The sequence below is a fragment of the Nilaparvata lugens genome, chromosome 5, assembly GCF_014356525.2.
Source record: "Nilaparvata lugens isolate BPH chromosome 5, ASM1435652v1, whole genome shotgun sequence".
Classification (NCBI taxonomy): Eukaryota; Metazoa; Arthropoda; class Insecta; order Hemiptera; family Delphacidae; genus Nilaparvata; species Nilaparvata lugens.
Window position 1 is genome coordinate 45,743,900 of NC_052508.1, and position 24,273 is coordinate 45,768,172.

The window sequence follows — 24,273 nt, forward strand, 5'->3', positions numbered from 1 at the left end:
TTGGATTATATTCAATACTGTTTCAAAAGGTTAGGTTAGATTTTTGCTTTAAAATTGCAATATGCTAGAAAGGGCTAGGGTCCAGGTAGAATTATGCTTTTTGATATTTCAAAGGTGGAAAGATAGGTTAGGATTTTGCTTTGAAATTGCAATATGCTGGAAGGGATTAGAGGTTTTTCAAAATAGTTATGTTTATTGATGTTTCAAATGTGGAAGGGGTGGTTGAGGGTTCGGTTTTTGTTTTGAAATGACAATATGCTGACTTAGTTATAGTGTTTTTTAACATCAGTTAAATAACAACTGTTATATTTTATTAATTATATTTTTCAAAAGAACTCTTTCTTTTATTAAATAAAATGATAATATATTGATTATAATATTGGATTTAATGATAAATCATCATTGGATAATAATATCTTCATCAAATAGAATGACGATTGGCTCCAGTTACAGTGCTCGGTAACCATCATCACAAAGAACGTTACATTCAAAGAACTGACTGAATGGAACGGGAAAACCCCGTTGCTAACGCATGCGCGATACGGTGCTGTCTGAGACAGAGAGTGGTTTGTGGGTAAAGTGGTCAGTTCGGATAAAGTGGCCATTCGACTTTATGCTGTTAGTTAGTAATGCATTCTCGTGGAAATAATGCCAACTAAAGTTGGAGAGAAATTACTTTTAACACGGCTCTTTCTCGAAGACGGAGAGGTCCGATGCTCTATCCTCCACTAATCACTCCCACTACCTAGCAACATTCTCCTTCTTTTGTGTCTGTGTGAGAGAGCTTTCCAACGGGACGCACTAACACTCTTCCAGCTATTGCTGGCAATGTCCCAAGTCATATAACTACTGGTCAGCAGGTATAATATTGTTTTCATCACAAGAGCATGAAGCAAAATGACATGGCGCATCCAATTGTGCGCAGGATGTCTGTCTGTGACAACGCTAAAAACTGTGGAGGGAGAAATGAGTTTCTCCTCTTCATGTTAAAAGTAATATATCTCAGACTTTAGTCGCCAACCAGTCGGTCATTGTTGTCTGTGACTTTGGATGCTCTACTGTTAATGGTTCCAACAAAATTTGCATTTTATTGCTGCTTCCAACATCACATAGTTTTGGTGAGTGACAAATATTATTTGATACTGTTCAATATTAATAGGTGTCATATCTATTTGCTAGGTTGCAGCTGATTTGTTTATATTTCATCTTTGAATACATTTTCATTTGAAAGTTCATTGTCAAGTTGGTTAGTTTATAAGGTATTTTATTAGTAATGGCGTCTTTTCGGGCAAAGTGGCCACTCTGTTAATGGGCAAAGTGGCCACTGGCCACTTTGCCCGCCCCTTTATTTTCTCATCAGGTAAATTTTTTAGGCTATCATTGAGATAGCCTACCTATAAACTATTAAGATCAATAACATTGGGCTACTTGAATTATTTCATTTATTTATTTTTAATCATTTCAAAAACAACATATTGCAAGGAACAGCATGGTTTTATACCCATTCTCCTCACACACATTCATACTCACTCATGCATAGCCATCATTTCCATGAACTGCAACTCATATTTCTCATTCAAGTAGAGGTGATGAGTGAATCATAATACTGTATAGAGTTTAGATTAAACTTTGAATAGGATGGAGTCTATAAGTAAAGGTCTATGGGAGGTTCTTTTGAGTATGATATGAAATGAAAATATTCTCTATTAGGTGGAGTTAGCACTAGGAAGTCCTTTCTACCATTCAATCTCATTCACAAATAATACAATATGGGTATGCATGAATAAATAAAAAAATTATGTATGAATGATGGAGAAACTATAAATACTTTTTTCAATCTTCATAATTTCGTTCTCTATTGTTACAGTTAAGCTGCTATCAAGATGCCATCTCATTATAAGAGAAAGACTGACCAGCAGTCATGGGATTTGGAGTCCATGAAACAAGCAATACTGGCTGTGAAGAGAGAAAAAATGCCATTTGCAACAGCTGCAAAGCGGTTCAATGTACCAAGGAATACTCTCAAACGTAGAGTGCTTGACAAAAATGTCTATGCAGTTGAAAGCAAGAAGGTTCTGGGCAAATATAGAAATGTTTTCAGTGAGGAACAACGGAGGAAAAATGAACTACGGTGTGCTGCCTACAGCCTTGCAGAAAAAAATAAGATTCCACACACATTCAACCATGAGAAGAAGATGGCTGGCAAGGATTGGGTAGCCGGTTTTAAGAAGAGGCATCCTTCAATCAGCCTGAGGACACCTGAAGCAACATCCCTAGCAAGAGCTCAAGGATTCAACAAAGTGAATGTGTGCAAATTCTTTGACATTTTAAAGACTGTTCTAGACAATCATTCGTTTCCTGCTCATAGAATTTACAACTGCGATGAAACAGGACTTTTAACCGTTCAAAGTAGAAGTACAAAAGTTTTTGCTTTAAAAGGCAGGCGGCAGGTGGGAGCAATCACTTCTGCTGATAGAGGTCTACTCTCAACCTTCGAAGTATGCATGTCTGCTGGGGGAACTTTCATACCTCCTTTTATAATATTTCCCAGGAAAAATATGAAAGCAGAGCTGACAGATGGAGCTCCTCCTGGCTCAGAATTTGCATGCACTCAAAGTGGCTGGATGCAAGCAGATATTTTTTTAAAATGGTTTGAACACTTTCTGAATCATTCAAAGCCTTCAGCAGAGTCACCGGTGCTCCTCATATTGGACTGGCATCATGCCACACACACTAAGAATATTGATTTCATCAACATGGCCAGAGAAAATCACACGACTGTGATATGCTTGCCTCCCCATTGTAGCCACAAACTGCAGCCTCTGGATGTATCCTTCATGGCACCCTTCAAGGCATATTACATTCAAGAGTGTGAAAAGTTTCTGAGGAATAACCCTGGACGAGCCATCACACAGTTTCAAATCAGCAGACTCCTTGGTGAATCTTTTTTGAGAGCAGCTGTGCCCTCAACAGCCATCAATGGTTTCCGAAAATGTGGAATTTTCCCATTCAATTCAGATGTTTACCATGATTATGACTTTCTACCAGCTGATGTGACTGACATCCCAAATTATGGAAGATAAAGAAGAAAATCAAGAAACAAAAGAAGATTCTGGACCTAGTGGTGTGAATGAAGATATGAATAGAAGCTCATTTAATGTTTCTCCTAGAGAAATTTTGCCTCTTCCAAAAAAATCCCAGATTGTGCAAAAAAGGCAAAACAGAAAAAAGGAAAGACAGCAGACATAACAGGAAGTCCTTACAAAAATGAGTTATTGGAGGAGATGCAGAAGAGACAGGAGAATGTCAATAAAAAGATCCAGAAAAGGAATGAAAAGAGAAATATTGTGCCAAAACAGAAGGAAAATGGAGCAGTTTCTAGAAATGTAGGCAAATCAAAAAACCCGGAAACAAGAAAATCAATCACCAAAAAAAAATTGAAGAATGAAAGGAAGAAGAGAATTTATTCTACATCAGAAGACGAGAATGTTGAAGAGTGGATGCCTTCTGAGAATGAAGATCAAAACATTCCTTCAGAAAGTGAGGACCATGAGATGCCTTCAGCAGAAATTGATGACAAAAGGACTTCAAAAAAGCCAAGCCAAGAACTTCATACTGAGTCATTAGATTCAGAAAATATTGACAGTCAAGATCTTCTACAGCAAGCAGAAGATTTTTGTGCCAGCCTCAAACAGGGAGAAGAGTTTCTCACAACTGAAGATGATATTCGACAGGAGTTAAAGTTAAAGAAATACTTCAAGAATAGGCAATTTAATGGTATAAAGCTATAATTATTATATTGTAAAATTATTAAAATAAACAATAAATATGAATGGAGTATTGTAATAAGTATTCTTTTTCGAACTAATTTAACACTTTCATGCTTGGATTTTGGAGGCGGGTAAAGCGGCCAGGTTGTGGCCATCTGAAATCAGATGATTAATGAAATTTCAGATATAACACATGTTTACTTGGAACCTAAATAGTATAAGCAAATTAAGACATGAGTTTCATTACTGTCAACAATCATAAACTTATTGAAAAGCCAACAAAATAAAAGAGTAGCCACTTTACCCACCCTTCCCCTACAATCGACTAATGAATATTGATATCATATCAATTTTAATCGAGGAATGAGAAACAAGAAGTCGATAATGTTACATCGATGTTTGGAAATATCGAAGTTACCCAGATATCTTATTACCAGTAGGCCTACGGTAATTCTTTGCCCAAAATGTATTTTTTTATAGATTTAAAATCTTAAAAATTTTTAATAAAAACTCATCCTACATCGTTATTCCGATAATCGGATCCCACTCCCGATGACAACTAATGAATAATATATATAATGATAACAGGGATGGTGGACAAGGTGTATTTATAGCATGCTGCATGCACAATTCCTGGGCATTTTCATCGGATGGAGTGTAGTGGGGGGAAAAGTGGGATAAGAGATGTTTATAAGATCCATAGTTTCCGAGATATATGTGAAAAATGAAAAAATGGTACTTTCAAACCACCCCCACCCCTTTAGCACAGGGGGTAGGGGTGAGGACTTTTGATATGTTAATCCTCTCACTATCCTTGAAAGAGCTGTGGAGTTTAAAATTGTGTTCCAAACTTTTCCCTCTATAATATTTCGTTGACTGGACTATTACCCCTATTCAAAAATTCAGAATTCTCAAGGGGTAAAATGGCTATCAATCTGGTGTTCCACAAGGCTCTATCCTAGGACCACTCTTATTTATACTGTAATTTATATCAATGACTTGCCTAGTTCGATAAATGTATGTAATAGAAATGGCATTTCTTATTTGTACGCAGATGATTTAGGACTTAAAATGGATGATAAGAGCAAGGAAAATTTACAGGTAATGCTCACTGAAAATACCTCAATGATAAATTATTGGTGTGCGGCTAATAATTTGAGCTTGAACGTTGACAAAACAATTGACATGAAATTGAGCTTTGATAGGAGTACAACAGAAATAACATCTATGAAATTTTTAGGAATGATGCTTGACACAAATTTAACATATGGAATGAGCATGTTAGACACATTTCAAAATGAGTTAACAAAGGCATCTATCTTCTTCGGAGACTGAGCCAAATTGTTGATACCTCAGTATTAATGAATGTGTACTTTGTGTATATTCATAGCCATCTAATTTATGGCATTCAACAAATGAGTCAGCGGTTAGACACCGAAGCGGTAACATGTAGAGAGTGTTTAATAGTATTTCAGCAATATTATACATAGTTATAGTAGTGTCGTTTAGTGTAGTTTAGTGTCGTTCTATATATTCAATAGAACAATAGATTTGCTTACGCTAGAAAAATAGAGCCGGCTGTGAGTGGAAGTAGTACGCGTGTGCGCGCTCGCGTCCGTGCGTTCGCGTCGCCTGCCGCGGTCGGTCACCTCGCGAAAAACGAACTGGCGAAAAAGAACTGCTGAGCCGTCGTAATAATTATAATATCAACCAGAATGAATGGAAAGGAATGGAAACTAGTTAAGCCTTCGACTTTCTTAGTTCCAGAATTTGAAGAAGTTGAAGATATCTGCAATTCATCACCACCACCAACAATCACCATGAATGAAGGAGATTCATCTCCAGTAAAATTCATTCAACCAGACCAGCTTAAAACTCCTGCAGAGCAAATACTGTATAATGCATGGAAAGAAGCTGATAATAGGATGCGGGCAGCAGAAAGAAAAAACAACATGATTGAAAAGAAACTAGAAGAACTTCAAATTAAGCTGTGTCAGTTGGAGAGCTGTAACGTCAACTCGGTCCCTGCATCTTCCAACAATTTGAAAGTTGTTAAGAGTAGTAATTCTGATCAACATCAATCAACTCCAATATGAGGAAAAATCAACTCAAGAGTGAAAAATCTGCTACAGTTAAAAATACATCGCGTAGTACAGATTACTGCACAGATGAGGAGGAACTTGCCAAGGAGATGGAATGGGTGAGAGTGAAAAATGGGAGATCTAAGAAGAGGAAGCTGAATACTTCGCTTACCCCTCCATCAGAAGAAAAAACAACCAATAAGGGTGAGTCAGTACAGCAACACAAAGTCAAAAAGAGTCCTCCATTACCACCAGTAATAGTGGATGGCATTAAATCATACAATAACTTCCATGAAAAGTTAGTTAAGTTACTGCCAAGTCGTAATTTCAGTGTGAAACTACTTGGAGTGGACAGTTTCAAAATTAACTTAGTAAATGAGGAGGATTATAGATTGCTCACAAAGGAGTTGAATAAAGAGAAGTTTACTTGGCATTCTTATGAGAACAAGCAATCAAGGCCAATCAGAGTTATGGCTAAGAAGCTACATCACTCATGTGAAGCAGAGAGTATTGTGGAGGACCTCAAAGATAAAGGGTTCAAAATTCTGAACGCAAGCATAAAGCTTAAATGGAGAACTAAAGAGCCCCTAGATATGTTCATGCTTAAGTTTGAAGCAGGAGAAGATGTAAATAAAATTTACAAAATCACCAACATAATGGGATGCAAGGTAGAAATAGAGGCAATGAAGAAATCAAAGCTCATTGCTCAATGCAAAAGATGCCAAGCTTATGGACACACCCAAAAATATTGCTTTAAAGAGTTTCGTTGTGTCAAATGTGCTGGTAAACACAGCTTGAAGGATTGCACAAAGGCAGCTGGAGAAAAGCCGAAATGTATTCATTGTGGTGAAAATCATCCAGCAAGCTAACGTGGGTGCAGTGTTGCTGTCGAACTGCAGAAGATTCGAAGCAAAAATATGAAGCCCCATTCAGGACCAATCAAGCAAGTGGATTCGCGCAAGGAGCATTCAACTCAACGCATACCTGTTTCTTCCACCGAAATAGAAACTACGAGATTGTCAGCATTCGATAAACCCTTATCATATGCTGATACTACAAAAAAAGGTCTCGATAAGAAGATGAACAAAAATAATCAAGAGGACGGAGTGCTACAAACTTTACAGCTGATACTAACCAAGCTGGAAAAGCAAGAAGCACTATTATCCTCCTTTGAAAAAAGGTTACAGAAACTGGAAAGCAGCACCAACCCGGCTGGGAGCAGAAGGAAGCAATGAACCACACACTGAAAATTATGGCATGGAATGCCAATGGCATTCTCCAGAAGAAGCAAGAACTAGAATTAGTACTCCATAACGACAAAATAGACATCTGCCTTATTTCAGAAACACACATGACATACCAATCCTATTTCAAACTCAGAGGCTATAGAACATACCATACTACACATCCAAATAATTCAGCAAGGGGAGGTAGTACAGTGATCGTGAGAGAAACAATACAACACACTGAAGAAAAGGAATACCAAACAGATGAAATTCAAGCTTCTGTTGTATCACTGGAGCTCAAAGGATGCAAAATGTCATTAGCAGCAATATATAGCCCTCCAAGACATGCACTAAAACATCGAGACTACGTAGAATTCTTCAAACATCTTGGAAGAAGGTTCATCGTAGGAGGAGACTTCAATGCTAAAAATATCCATTGGGGCTCCAGGATAACCACCACAAAGGGTCGAGAACTGTTTAGTGCAATTCAGCAATTCAAATGTGAAGCAATATCAACTGGAAACTCAACATACTGGCCAACAGACATAGGAAAAATTCCAGATCTCATAGACTTTTTCATCATCAAGGACTTCTCCACAAACTACATCAAAATTGAAGACAGCTGTGACTTGACATCAGATCACTCACCAATTATACTCACACTAAGCGAGAGTGTAATAGAACGAGAACCATCTCCATTTCTCTGCAATAGATACACAAACTGGGAACAATTCAGACTCATACTGGAGGAAAGCATAGATCTCAATGTACAGCTTAGAGGTGAAGATCAGCTTGAAGCAGAAATTGAGAAATTTGTAACCTCCATTCAGCAAGCAGCCTGGGCAAGTACACCAGAAATAAAAAGGAGGACTCAAGGCAACAACTATCCTTCTGAAATAAAAAATCTTCTATTACAGAAGAGAAGAGCAAGAAGAAAATGGCAAAACACTAGGGATCCAAGAGACAAGACTGTGATGAACAATTTATCCCAGCAGCTCAGAAGAAAATAAAAAATCTAAAAAATGAAACATTTTCCAAGTATCTCACTGAGCTGACTAATGAAAAAAGTACTGACTACTCCCTGGAAAGCTACAAAGTGCATTAAAAAGACTTCAAGCCGAAATGCACCCATTAAAAATGTGGATGGTACATGGGCTAGAGACAATAAACAAAAATCAGCTAGGTTTGCAAATCATCTGGAGAACATCTTTAAAACTGATGACAGCTATGATGATGATGAACATCTGCCACATACTGTTCAAGAATCAGCGAGGATCACACCAGTCACTGTAATTGAAGTGGAAAATATGATCAAGAGTAGCATCAAAACCGGGAAGGCACCAGGGTTTGATCTCATAACTGGAGATGTATTGAAACAGCTTCCAAGGAAGGCTCTCTTGAAGCTTACATTCCTCATAAATACATCTTTTAGGCTGAGATATGTCCCAGATTACTGGAAAGTTGCAGAAGTCATCATGATTTTAAAACCTGGAAAAGCACCACATGATGTTACATCTTACAGGCCAATCTCTCTCTTACCCATAATCTCAAAACTATTTGAAAAACTGCTCTTGAAAAGATTAAAGCCAATTATAGAGAGTAAGAAGTTGATACCAAAACATCAATTTGGATTTAGAGAGAAACACACCACCATAGAGCACGTCCACAGAATCACCAATTTAATTGAGATGGCTCTTGAAGAGAAGAAAATTTGTAGTGCAGTATTCCTGGATGTTGCCCAAGCATTTGATAAGGTGTGGCATAGAGGCCTATTAGCAAAATTGAGAACTATGCTTCCAGTTGAATACGCCTATTCAGAGCTAAAAGAAATTGGAGCAGGAGTACCTCAAGGTAGTGTTCTTGGGCCAATTCTATATCTACTGTTTACTAGCGATCTGCCTGAGTTGGAAAATGATACAGTGGCAACATTTTGCTGATGACACGGCTGTACTAACTCTGGGCGACAACAGTCAGGAATCTATGAGGAAACTTCAAGATGCTGCTGATGAAATCTCCAGTTGGGCTAAACTGTGGAAAATCAAAGTGAATGAGACCAAGTCTGTCCAAGTCAACTTCACAAACAGAAAATGTGAGCAAATTCCCCTAGCCATCAATGGGAAACCTGTTCCATTTGCTAACGAGGCCAAATACCTAGGCATGACTCTGGATGCAAGGTTGCGTTGGAAAGCACATGTGAAGAAGAGAGAGAAGAACTAGGTATCAGATATAGAAAAATATACTGGTTGATAGGCCGAAATTCTGCTCTTTCAACTTACAACAAGATCCTCATCTATAAGCAAATCCTGAAACCAATATGGATGTATGGAATCCAACTCTGGGGCTGTGCCAGCAAGAGCAACGTCGATGTAATCCAACGATTCCAGAACAAAGTTTTGAGGAACATCGTCGATGCTCCAAGATTCAGCCGAAACGCCGACATTCACAGAGACCTGGAGGTGGAGTTCGTTGCAACAGAGATTGGGCGCTTCGCACGCAAGCATGCAGACAGGATCCAACGGCATGAAAATGAAGAAGTCGCTCAGCTACTTGACAACACACATATGCTGCGCAGATTGAAGCGGACCAAACCCTTCGAGTTGTGTGATGTTGTGGAGTGAAAATGTCAAAAGCAGAGCAGTGTTGATAGTGTGAATGTGTATATTATAATACATGATACTTTATTTATATATATATATAAATTGTTAATTCCAAGTTAGTTGCTAGAAGTAGTAGTCCTGGTGAGAACTACCTATATCTTTCAATATCTAACCCATTATTATATTAGGAAAAAATTGCTCATTAGTCTTTTTAGACTAGATTGCAATGGGATTTCAAAAAAAAAATCAACAAATTCCTCATCCTCACATGTATTGTTCAAGCTTTAAAAAAGGCCTTGAGAATAATATGTGAGAAGGCCCCTCTCTCTCCATGCAGAGATTTATTTGTAAGTATGGGACTGTTGACAGTGCCATTATTGTATATATAGGTACTGGCATGCCTAACATCAATGAAAAAAATATTAGTGAATGTGTGTTGAACAGTAATGTAGCCTACATAGTTATAGAATTAGGCATAGAAATAATATTAGAGTCAATATTGTCAGTATGCAGGATCGCAAAAGAATTGGCAATACATGTCTATAAAACTTTTTAATGCTCTCCCTAAAGAGATAAGAGTATAATTTACTATGAGAGTTTTAAACTGGTTATAAAGAATTTGCTCGTTGGAAAATGTTTATATAAGGTAGATGAGTTTTTCGAAATTCAATTTTGAAAGTTATTTGTGTGAATGTTTGTTTTTTTATTACTTGAGAGTGCTAGGCGATTGATTTTAAAAATAAAATAGATTAAAAAATGAAAATGAAATGTGATATTGATGTAAGATGATGACATTGTTATGACATTTTTATGTTTTTGACAATAAATTATTTTATTTATTTATAGGGCCAAGCCATACGAAGTTTTTTTGAGGCGTTTTCAGACGAGTTGGCACTTGGCAGGACAGAAAGATGTACGATTGACTGATTTTCAGCTGATTCCCGAACGCCAACCCTATCAGCTGCTGATAATCAGCCAATCGGAGAGCTTCCTGCCCTGTCGACTCGTCTGGAGATCACCTCACCTTATATAAGGGCCAAGCCATACGAAGCGTTTTTTCAGGCGTTTACAGACGAGTCGACAGGGCAGGAAGCTCGCCAATTGGCTGATTTGGTTGGCGTACGGGAAGCTGGCTGATCGAGAATCAGCCATTCGGAGATCTTCCTGCCTTGTCGACTCGTCTGAATTCTGAAAAACTCCTCGTAAGGCTTCGCCCTAATATAATGAACGAATTGCGCTCAGTGATTTTTTGCTTTGGGCGCCCAATGACCGACGTGGAGACGATCCTCTCATAAATACAAATTTCATTGAAAAAATAAAAATTTGCTTTTTTTAATATATGGGTCTTCTATTCATTTTTTTAAATAGAAAACACAATAATTTTCTCTTCTAAACCATGCTTAAATGCGCCGATCGAAGCTCTTGTGTATATATGATGTGTAATAAAATATTTATCTACACGGTATAACTATTAATCAAGAGAATAGGATGACGCCCATACTCAGTCTTCAAATCAAAATAAATTGGGTTGGTACCAAAACCGATAGTACACATACATTTCTTGTAAAATGGATCTTAAAATTCGTGATTGGAATTGTTAGAACTTATTCTAATTGTAAGGTATTTGCTGAGATGTGAAATGAAAACTATAAAATAATTGTTTGCTTTTTATTCTTACAAATTATAGCTTATATTTCCTTCAAGGAAAATTGCAATGTAAAATTCAGAGGATTAATCTTTTTCTATGGAAATATCAATCCTGAGAAGAGAACATTTTTATGCAGAATTATAGCGGGTATAGAGTATTCCTTTAAACTTCTTTCAATACTATAATCGTTGGCTAAGTTCTTTATGTAACAATAAGGTAAGTATTGCAAGAATCTTGACCATCCCACATCAGCCTTATGATTGCAGGTGGGAGCTAACACTATTTCTAGTTTGCAAGCAGCTGGAATTCCTTCAGATAGGTATTATACAGACTGGAAAAAAGTGGTAGGTATGACATAAGACGCGTGCCTTTTATTGTTGACCACCTGAGGCCTGCCTCCGGGCTATATCTATATAGGAAGCCGGTACTAATGTATAGCTTTCGGTATTACTATACTCATGTACAATTTGTAAGCGGGTCAGTAGTCAGTAGTAGCGTAGATTAGAGAGTAGATTAGTAAAGTAGATTGTTGATTGTTGGTAGAATTACACGTTACAACGTCACAGCTTCTGGAGCAGCAGCTATTATTGACAAGTTCTGCTGACCATTACCATTCACCAGTCAGTAAGTGAACAGGTCTGCAGCAGTCTGGGTCAGTGATCATATTCTTTCTTATCAAACAATTTCTTATCTGTTTGTTCTTTGTTAATTGCGGTATCAGATCATTAATTCATTTGGAATATGATAGATATAGGCTATCGACCGACCTATCTCTTTTACAATATTGTGATAAACAGCGAAATTCTTTCTTATCCATCAATTTCTTATCGATCTCATACATGTAGGCTACAATTTCTCTTATAATATTTGTGTGTAATAATAATTATTAAAATAATTTAATAATATACTTTCACTAACTTATTATGAATATATATCTGATATGGTTGTTTTAACTGGAAAATTTTTTATTCATCTATTTGTGAAGTGATAGTCATTTTATCTACATTAATATTATTGTGAATATAGTAGTAGTAGGTACTAATACAAGTTCAATGTAAGTTGTCGTCAGACTAAAGAGTTGATCGTTGATTATTGTAAATTAAAATTCAATTACATTTTATACCGTATAACACAAATTCAATTTTAGTGTCTGAAATAGAATTTAGACTATCTATTGAGGAAAATTATTAAAATATGCCATTACCACAGAATTGATCGAATTGAGATTTTTGGAGAATACACCTTCAAATAAAATGAATTAGTTGATAACTCTTGCATTCTAAAATATTTCTGCAAATATGTTTCTGTATGTTATCCTAATTAACTTAATGTTTAACATTATTGTTGTCAGAGTTTTTTTTATGAAATGTATTCATTTATTTGCCTCGTTTTCTTATATTATAAATATGGTTTTTGTAGGATTTGCTGATAATATACATTATGACAGGTTGACAGGTATTACTATCTATCAGTGAAATAAACACAAATAATTCAAGATATAACAGAATAATTACCGTATAGCCTAAATTTTTCACAATGCTCTGCTAAGGGTGATGCCCACACTCTAACTTACATAAGTTCCAGGCTTTGTGCGTGCCTCGGGATGTTGATGAGAAATTAACCACTGTTGGTTCAATTTAAAATTAGTCTAGTTGGAAATTAAATATAATTTTAATTCTATTTAGGGGAGTCGACTCCTCAAATGGTCACCCGCCCTAGCAGTAGACGCGCATGTCTCTCGAAGTTCTCTGAACGATAACATATCAGTGCGACCACAGAGCCAACCGCTTCCTTTGAAATCAATTAAAATAACGTGTGCCGTGTACCTTGAAAGCAACAGTGACACAATCTCTTCACAACAACCTTGAAATCGTGTTTGGAGTCAAGGACCCCAATTAGGACACTCCAAAATGCAACTCGTTCTCTGAACCAAAAACCGACCAGTCCTCATCACTCACACTCATCAACGGTTTCAAGATACTGAAGCTGCACTCGACACCACGGTAACATATTCTTCTTTTATAAAAACAGTGTCATTCTTTGTCTCTTAGGAAATGGTCCCGCTAGTAAGAGTTGACAAATTCTTTACAGAGGACTGAAATTAATTCATCATTAATATGTACACCTTATTATAATTGAAATTGGGGAGAGGAAAACAGATTTATTTCTGAGATTTGGGTAGATGAGAAGATCAGAAGAAAAATAGGATACCTCACAATATTCTATGATATTAAATTCGACAGTCATTCATTAATTGCAAGTTTTTTCATATAATTTTATTTACATATTCAACGTGCAATCTATTTTTTAGGATATTCGTCAACAACAGGCTCTTTCATCCCACTTTATGGAATGGAAGCTGGTGGATTGCTAAAGTTCCTCTATCTGTTTTGGGTAAATATTTAGTTTCCGTATTATGTATTAAACTTTTCCATAAACTACAGAACAATTTTTCATCAAAATGGTGATGAAAACTAATGACCTATTTTGCAGTATCATACAGAATGATAAAAGTGATGTCAGAGTAATGACCGAAATGAAACAATGTATTGTAAGAAAAATAAAACTCTACACGAATCATTATAAAAAATATATTTAAATTATAATCATCCCTTTAATTTTGCTTTGATACATTTTCTCTCAACTTTAGTAAAACATTATTCCAATTGTGAATGACACAATGGAATAATAAAATTAAAAGAAAAAATCATCAAAATATATATTTCCATACAATACGCTGGTTTTTCTATTTTATAATACTGTAGCTCCAGTATTATACATATAAGCCATTATAACACACTAAATTCTATATAAAGAATTTAGCAGGAAGTGGTAAAGGATAAATAAAACAAAATAAAATCTTTCTATAAGACTTTTGAAAATTAAATAAAATAATAAATAAATAAAATTTTATTGTCGAAAAGCCTTTACAGCATAGACAACGTCAATATATAACATAACAACAATAAGTTCAAGTCACACACTTCTACAGTAGTATATACACAATGCTCATGTAATGATGATTAATATTAACAAATAGAATAACAACAACAATAAATACATTTGGACGTTTCTACTATAGTATCACAGTTGAGTGATGAAGAGAAGTTGAATTTAGATAACAAGATAATCAGACTAACCAACACTTATAGACAGGTACTAATTATTTACTAACATATATTTACTAGGCACTCATCAAATTCAGTCAATTAAGTTCAAGTCACACACTTCTACAGTAGTATATACACAATGCTCATGTAATGATGATTAATATTAACAAATAGAATAACAACAACAATAAATACATTTGGACGTTTCTACTATAGTATCACAGTTGAGTGATGAAGAGAAGTTGAATTTAGATAACAAGATAATCAGACTAACCAACACTTATAGACAGGTACTAATTATTTACTAACATATATTTACTAGGCACTCATCAAATTCAGTCAATTTATAAAACGGATTTAATACTAGCCAACTATATATCTTTTGTTTAAATATCTTTTGTGACACATTATGTAAATGGGAAGGCAGTTTGTTGAACAGTTTTTGTCCTGTGATCTCAAAACTATTAAGAGATTTTGTCAGTCTTTGGTGCTGTATATCAATGTGATTTCTGTATCTAGTGTTAATTGAATGAGCATCACTTCTTAACTGCAAACAGGATAGGTTCCTACGGGTATAAATGAGGACATAATATTATACATACAAGTTTATCACAGTTGGAATTTTTTGATTAATGAACAATGGTTTGCAATGCTCAAGATATGATGAGTTAGTTATAATTCTTAAAGCTTTCTTTTGAATGAGTAGAACATCATTGATCTGAGAAGAATCACCCCAAAGGATGAGGCCATAAGATATTATACTATGAAAGAAAGCAAAATAGGCCGTTCTTAAATATTTCATAGGTACTACACCGGATAGACTTCTGAGCAAATGAATTACTCTGCTGAGCTTTGAGCTGACATATTTGATATGTGGCTCCCATGTGAGCTTTGAGTCCATATGAATCCCAAAAAATTTCACACTTGCTGGATTATCCACTGGAGGTCCTCTTTTTAAGTTAAAATTAAGTTGTTCAGTTTTACTGTTATTAAGAACAAAGCTATTTGCATTGAACCATAGAGATGCTTTTTCCATAGTCTGTTTGCTTTCCTGGCTCAGAATTTTCAGATCACTGTTCAGGTTAAAGAAAGTGGTATCATCTGCATACAAAATTGTATCAGTCTTAACGAAAGCTGAAATGTCATTGATCTCAACCAAAAATAAGAAAGGACCAAGTGTCGAGCCTTGTGGCACACCCGACTCAACCTTCAACAACGACGACTTGTTGCTAATGCTACCTACAGTTACTAGTTGACTACGATTCATTAGGTAGGACTTTAAAAATTTGAGAGCATTCTGACCTGTTCCATAATAGCTCATCTTTTCCAAAAGAATCGTATGATCAACACAGTCGAATCCCTTTACTTATGTCACAGAAGGTGGCCAGAGCATAGTTTCCCTGTTCAAATGCTTGCAATAAACTCTTAGTTAATTTGAGAAGAGGATCTACAGTAGATTTATTTTTCCTAAAGCCAAATTGAGAAGGTGCTATGATATTAAATGCTCAAAATGTTCAGACAGTTGATTATATACTATAGTTTCAAGTACCTATTTTTGCTAGGACAGGTACAATAGATATTTGTCTATAACTACTTGGACAATCTCTATCACCCTTTTTGTAAATAGGCACCACCCTCGACTTCTTGAGCTCCTCTGGAAATACTCCTTCCGCTAAGCATTTATTTAGACAATGAGTAAGAGGCTTCACAAAACTATCTATCACCTCCTTTAATAAGTTGACAGACATGCCGTAAATATCACAGCTATTAGAAGATTTAAAACCTTTGACAATGTCTGACACAAGTTCAGGGAGCACTTCACAGAAATTAAAGTTAGCAGTCAAACTGGGTCCCTTAACAGATTCTAGATCCAATGACAATCTACCTGGTCCATTCAATGAGTCTTGAATATCTTTAACAGACTGAATAAAAAAAATGTTTAGAACATCTGGATGCAGAGGAACACTCTTTCTAGCATTAACATTATTATCAGCAACTGTGTTTATAATTTTCCATGCAGCCTGACACCTGTTTTTTTTATTTTTCAATGTATTCAGTGTTATAGATTTTTTTGCTTCTTTTATTGATTTCTTATACCTATTTCTACATTCTATATATGCAGATTTTGTTTCGGCAGTTTTGAACTTATCATTTAGACTCATTAGTAAAAACATTCGCTGCTTTAGGGCTGCCAACTGTGAACAGTACCAACTGTTTTTCTTATTCTGCTTGCCTCTATTGTAGGAAACTTTACAAGCTCTTTCAGGAATGCTATAGTTGAATATTCTTAAGAATTTAGAAAAGAAATATGAAAACAAATCATTAGCTGGTTCTTTTTTACTATATATATCAGACCAGTCAGTACTATACAACGAATTTCTAAATTTATTTATTTTGTCAGCAGTCATAGGTCTTGTTTTTACTAGCTTTGATTCGGTATTATATTTTTTAACATTACTACTATGTGCAAGCTCAACAAATTCAATGGTCAGAAACTCATGATCCGAGTACGGGAAAGGAAGAACCTTATTTGAAACAACAGTACTCCTAATATTAGTAAATATATTATCAAGGCAAGCATTATCTCTTGTATTTAAGACATTTGTGAATGTCATGTTGAATTGCCTTAATAAGTTTTTCAGCTCAAAAGAGCTACGTATCTCTATTCAAGTCAAAATCCGAGTTCACATCGATGAAGATCGAATCATCAATAAAGATTTTACTTAACAATATGGTTATTCGAGAACCAAATCCCTCTAAATTTTGGATTTTTTAAAAACAAATTCAAAAATATATAATATGGTACCTACAACATTACATTCTGTTTTTGTTTTTTTTTTACTTTTTATATATTAAGTTGATTGATTCATTGAAGTTGAATTTATGTTTAAAAAAAATTAACTGATTTTTTTGTGGGTATGGAAAATTTTGAAAAACCAACTATTGAACTAATATTGTCGAAAATAATTAATATCTAATTCAATACTGGAAGAGGTAAAAAAAAAATTAAGAACCGTTATAGAGGTATCGGTAACGTTAAAAATCCTTGTAATAATGTACGTACCGTACCGTACCGTAGAAAAGGTTCAAAAATCAATGGAATGAGTTACTGGTATGATGTTTGTTTTTGAAAAACTGAATTATGCATATATTATAACATAACAAGAAAACTTCGTAGCTAAATTTTAAAATTCAAACCCTTTTAAAAAGTGAAAAATTAGGTATCCAAAAGTCAAGTTACCGCTACTACTGGATTCTGGATACAAAAAATCTAGTTATATGTAGGCTATCTAACGTTGACTAAACAATAATAATTATGATTACAATAAATCAATTTTTTTGTAGAAATTTAAGCAGAAATACAATAATTTATTATTACTGTAACAAAGCAACATATTTCTATAGACTTTCGACATTACAGAATTTTTGATTTTACCGCGTCTTGAATATTTTCCTCGTAATCTCGTGCCCGATAGAGAGCACCATCGATTCTCAGTATGTCATGCGCATGAGCATAACAATTCCATTTCTTCCATTTGTCACTTTCCTATTATCACCGTATTGTGTGTGTCAGTCGTGTTGTGTGTGTTAATTTTTTAGGTGTATTGAAAGTGTATCAACATATTTATTGGTTCTATCACTACCTTGTTACTAAATTTTTTTACACGTGTTCATACTTGCTTCTTGATTATTCAGTGTAACTAACACATCATTTGCTGCACTTTAGAAACAAATGTAAACATAGCCTAGCGGCTTCTATCTACAAGTTTATTGTTGTCTCTCATTTGCTGACTAAATACATATTTATTAATTTTTAATTTACTCCGATTGTCAATAGTTGGAAACTATGGCTTCAGCTCCAGTCGTGATAGCTGCAGCAACAAAGCACAATGCAACTGTAAGTAACTTACCGTTTAGCCAGATTATGTTCAAGCTACGTTATAGATTATTAGTAATTTATTTTAAAATGTTTGCTTAAATGATATATTATTTTATTTTATCGTTAAGATATATTATTGAAGAGATGTATTAGTTTACAATACTTGTCTGATTTGCTGATAAGCGAACAACCGCTGTAACCTTTCTTATGGCAGCATAACCTTTCTATTCTGCTATTCATTTGCAACCTTGGTTTTATCTAAATCATCATTTCAAGCAAAACTCTTTCATGGCTGAGAGTTTCATAATTGTTTATAATAAAATATAACATGATTAGGCTATTAGAGGCATCGCTCACAGTGAATGCGTTTACGTGTACGCCAATATTCTGTCTTACCGTCGCATGATAATTTAAGTTACTTCTAGTCAAAATAAATTCATTCTAAAACTGCAATTACAATATTATAAAAAATAAATAAAAAATTTATAATTCATTAATAACTAATACTAAACCAAAATTAATCTACCATTCTGTACGGTAAGTTATTAATAAAATGTTTAGATGCAAGATGTTTGATATTAAGTTTCAATGAAGTGGTGTACGATATTGAAATTGGTGAGTATGATATGATTTATGGATTTGAATAGCTTCTTTTTTGAATATTATTGGATTTCAAATTTAGGCCTACGCATCTACTGTATGCATATTCGTATATGATTAACTAATTTATTTTAATTTTTATTATCTCGGGGTATAAAAAGAATCTGAACACCATCTGGTGTCTAATGCCTAGTTGGCCCAATAAGCTGACCCATCTTCTAAATTTGGCCAGCTTAAGCGTTGGTCTTGACATTTACACTGCAATGTGACGAGTCCCAGTGAACCATCAAGGATAGTGGTAGTGAGCGATCCATTATATATAAACTGTAGAGATCAACTAAAAGAAAAACTATAGAAATGCAATAAAAAATTAACTTGATAATTAGGCCTATTGCCTATAGCAACTCAATTACTCAGAAAAACAGTTGAGCAGACGACAAAACAAGAAACATCACGCATTGCTTACCAATAGTGTGGTTGGGTTGTTTGCCAGCGCTCGACATCATTGACCTTCGCTGGGAAAAATTCGGAGCGATGGCCAATGAAGGCGAGTGCTGGCGAACCACCCATCCTCACTCTGGCGCTCGTCGTCATTTGTACACATTGGGCGACTGCGTGGATGCGGCATAAGGGTATGATCAAATTGGATGCAACTATAATTATGCAAGTGCACGAGTGGTCATGTAAGACCAAGTGCATAGATGAGAAACAAAATCTGAAAAGAGCCATAGAAACATGTTGTGACGTGCCTGTAGCTTCTCACACTTGAAGTGCACGGGTTCAGTGTGAGTGCTCCTATAGCTCTTCCTAGACTTGGTTTCTCATCTGCACGCTTGGTCGTGCATGACCACGCATCCACGTGCACATAAGTGCATCCAATGTGATGGTACCTACATGAGTCGCCAGCCCGGCCACCTATCCTGCTGTCTCACTGATGTCCCAGCTAGCTTTGAAAACGGCCACTAATAGTGACTGTTGTGTTCCCAGCCTGCCGGCCTGTAATAAAGGCCAAACAGTAACTTTGTCTTAGGATTGACTGGAAAAAGACATCAAGTCAAAGAATATTATAACCCTAAACTGTACCTACACATCTGTTTACATAAGCTTGTTGGGAAAAAGGTCATTCTTAATTTCAATAAAAATAGAACAATTACAATACCTATATGGTATTTTCTGTGTCCTTTGGTGGAAATTGTTTCTTCATGAAAACACCAGAAAGTATAGGAGGTATCGTTCTGTATCTCTGCAAAATTAAAGTGCACTAAGTTGAGCTGATTCTTATATGTTGTGTTATGTTTCTAAAAAAAATGTAACCAAGTTAAAACCACTAAAATGTACTTGGTGTACCGTACTTTATCAATAATCCATCTACTTAAATTTGATTTGCTGGAAGAAAGTCCGCTTAGCTTGACTTGGCATAATCTAGTTAATAATAAATGTTTATTGACTCATTAGAGAGCGGTCTTAGGAGGATATAGATATACATACAGACCTACATATTTAAGACGACTGGGACTCTGAACGGCTGACTGCTCTCTGTATGTATACACCCTGAGAGATTCGTCTTTACCCGGGAGAATACATTTCTACAATTACCATTTCTTAATCATTTCTACAATCTATTGAATATTTATTTTAAATGTAAAGTCAAAATAATAAATAATAGGTACTCTATTTCCATTTCTAAATTTAATTTCTTTTTCTTTGAGAAATTCATTTTTATGGACTTAGTGTAGTGAATTTCTTTTCTACTGGCGTTATATTGAGTTTAATTCATCTGTTGAATTTGTAAGTTCTATTAATTTACGTATATTGTGAATTATAAGTTTTATGATAGAATAATCGTGTATCTTTGTAATACTTTTAAGATGATTTTATTAATTTATGTATGTTTTAGAGTATAATTTTTATGATAGAATAATTGTATATCTATGTAATACTCAATTTTTAATCAAGTCTTGGATCTATTTCAGATCATTTTCCTTCATGGGCTTGGTGATACCGGGTAAGTTTAATTTTTTATTTATCCTATTCATTATTATTCTATTGAATAGGCTAGTTCTTATCTAACTTATATGGTTTAATCTCAAATTCTCAATGCAAGTCGAAAAGGAAACATGCATTTGAACAATTCAATATAACTGATATAAGTTACTTACTTCAAATATTAGTCTATTCCCCAACTAAAAGCAAATTTGCAAAAAAAATGGAAATCAGCACTGGTTTTATTCATTATTTAATTATATAAACTTTCATTCATATCGTACTGTTTCTACTCAAATTTCTATTCAAACTACTATAGTTGGTTTATGAAAAGGAGACGGGCCGCGCTACCTGTCCACTGTGGGTATTGTTCAATAAAGGCTCAAAAAGGTTCATCCTCCAACTTTCGACTACCATACCCTATTGTCTTCTGATTCCGCCTCATTAGTGGTCCCTTCTCGTTTCTGGAAGCTACTTTTGGCTGGTAGCGAGCACCAACTTATTTATTACTTATTTGCTTAGCACCTTACATCTGTTACTACCGATTGTTTCTACAATTATTGAATCAGTGATCAAGTACTTGTAAGTTATTCTCAATGGTTCTTCTCAATTTGATGGAACCCAACTTGTTCACAAGCTGTTTACAGACTAAGTTGAGTAACATACAATTCGATAATTATTGAACTTAAGATTTTCTGGCGTCCTTTTAAATTCAATTAGATTGAACAAAATATCTATGTAATGTGTTTAGTCTCATCACTCATACACTAATTTTAATGGTCTTAGTTTGATTTGTACTTATCATGGGTAGTAATGTGTGTGTTTATCCAATCACTGTAGGCTACCGCTGGTTCACAGATTGCATTTAAGTAACCAGACTGGTCCACCAATTCCTTGGGGTGGAAAATTTGTGATACCTTAACAATAGGCCACGAAAAAGTCGAAATTTGATAACAATAGGCGACCACTGAAGGGTTCTACCTGTCCATCCATTTATTTTCGGCGGCCCAGTCTTGTTTCCAAAGCCGTTATTGTTTGTTCAACTCTATTTTATTGTGAATCGTCTTGAATGAAGGTTCAAATTTTAGTCCTTAGATTATTATAATTTTCTATATAAAATTTGCTTTTGAATTTTCATGCAATTTTTGCCTGAACTCTGGTGTGCTCTCACCGTTTTTATTCATTGCTGCAATCAATCAATTTATATTTGCAAAATGGAAATGCATAAAAATAGCAATTATTAAAATTACGTACGTTACTTCTATAATAAGTAATGCACTATTTTCTATTCATAATCATTAATTCATCTATGAATATAAATTGTAAGTATCAATAGAAATTGGCGAATAAGTATCAAGTCGTATTTATTTACATTAAAGTACACGGAAATATGTTGATGATCTCACCTGTTGTAGTCTGCAGTAGAACTTGTACGGATATTGACAACAAGTATTCTTAGGTGCCTATAAGGACGAAGTAAAGAACATCATTCTATTTTCTATGCTATAAGTAAAGGGTTATAAGTAGAATTCATCGCTGAATGTATTTTTTAAGTGAGTGCTGTAGGCAGTCGCCCCATATCAGTCACCCCCTAGAGATAGTTAGTTGGAGTCGTGTTCTATGTTGATTACATTAAAGACAACCTCATCACATAAAATTTCTGAATTTAGAAGCATCGATGTATAATAGGTGGTGGCCTCCATCATTGAAACGCACATAATACATAGTATGTCCGATATAATCACTTATCATATCTTCAATCAATCAATTTATTTAGCCTGGCGATACAGTAGTACATAAGGCTACGTCACAAAATATTTTATAAAGTTACAATACATAATGAAATCTTAATTGGGTCAAAATACATAATAAAATCAATAATAACAAATCCTTAAAATGAATAAAGACAACAATATCAATCAATAGCATTCAATAGTTCACCCATAATAGGGCTACGTTATAATTAACTATTTCATATAATAGTTGACATTAATAATTTATTCTACCTACCCCTGTCCTGAAATCCTCTAAAGAGTAGAATGGATTTTCAATGAGCCATTTTCTTAAATATCTGAGGAATACAGGCAGAGGAATGGTCCGGAAGGAGGCTGGTAGAAGGTTGAAAAATTCTATCCCCATTATTGGAAAACTCTTTTTAGATTTAATTTATTCAATAATTTGTTCCTATCAACCGAATCGAAGGATTTTTTTAGGTCAAGGAATAGAAGCATCATTCGTCGATTTTCATTCATTCCTTCATTTATGGCTTTGCAAATGTCAAATGGATCATCAGATATATTTTTATCTTTTCTGAAGCCATACTGACAGTCACATAGAATTTTATTCCTATTAAGATAGAAAATGAGCTGTTTTTCCACTATTTTTTCTAGAATTTAAAAAAAAAACGCTTAGCAATGATATAGGACAGTAATTGTTTTTGTCGGTAGGGTCACCAGATTTGAAGAGGGGGAAAACCTTGGCCATCTTTAGGAACTCAGAGAACACACCAGACTGTAAACTAAGATTAATTAAATGAGTTAGTGGCTTGATCAGAATTGCAATATTATCTTTCAGGAACTTAGCAGAGACATTATCATGCCCTGGAGCTGACCCATCTCCGAGACTACCTATGGCATGCATAATTTCAGCTTCAGTTACAGCTTGAAACTCAAAGTGATTTTGATTCAAATGTTGACTATCATCGACTAAAAGAGGCTCACCAGAATCTATAGCATCAGCCAGAATTTGGCCGACTGATGCAAAAAAAACATTGAATTCATCAGCTACATTCTTGTAAATTGCTGTTGTAACAGACTGGATACCTGGTAGAAATTTACTAATAACAAAAGAATCCTTATTAATATTTTTCCCCGCCAACTCTTTTATCACTCCCCAGAACCGCCTAGGATCATCTCTAAATTCCATTAGTTTATTTTTATAATATTCAAGTTTAGTTCTTTTCAAATTAACGGTAAGATTTTTTCTAAGCGTGAGATAATGATTTTTCAGAGCGTTATTATATGGTTGCCTCTTCAATTTCCTACTCAATTTATCTCTTTGTCTAATAGCATCAATCAGGTCTGAATTTATCCATGGCTTTAATTTTTTTCTTCTTGACTTCATCGTCTTAGTATTCATACTGGAATATACTGAGTTTTTTATAATTTGATGAAATTTACTAGAACAATTATTTATTTCAAAACAGTTTTCTACCGAACCCCAATCCGCATTCTGGAGAGCCTGTGCTAATAGGCCTTTATTTACAATAGTATAGGTCTTAGCCGAATCAGCCGGTTTTTGTACCGGAAATGAAATATTAAGAGCTATACTGAAATTATCTGCTATTGCAGTATGCAACACGGCCGCCTTCATCTGATC

The 24,273-nt window shown here is 34.9% G+C and overlaps 2 protein-coding genes across 2 annotated transcripts in view; both read left to right on the top strand.

Annotated features, from left to right (window-relative positions):
- The first annotated feature begins 1,883 nt into the window (after positions 1-1,883).
- On the top strand, positions 1,884-3,083 carry LOC111055889 (tigger transposable element-derived protein 6-like). The gene has a single exon (XM_022343196.1). The coding sequence runs from the start codon at positions 1,884-1,886 to the stop codon at positions 3,081-3,083; it is 1,200 nt and encodes a 399-aa protein (XP_022198888.1).
- Positions 3,084-11,635: 8,552 nt separating this feature from the next.
- The window catches only part of LOC111055891 (acyl-protein thioesterase 1), a 40,235-nt gene continuing 27,597 nt past the window's right edge, over positions 11,636-24,273 (top strand). Inside the window, exons 1-4 of the mRNA XM_039428433.1 lie at positions 11,636-11,974; positions 13,634-13,716; positions 18,271-18,330; positions 20,886-20,917. Coding sequence (XP_039284367.1) covers positions 13,675-13,716; positions 18,271-18,330; positions 20,886-20,917 — 134 coding nt within the window. The 5' untranslated portion in view covers positions 11,636-11,974; positions 13,634-13,674. The remainder of the gene's footprint in view (positions 11,975-13,633; positions 13,717-18,270; positions 18,331-20,885; positions 20,918-24,273) is intronic.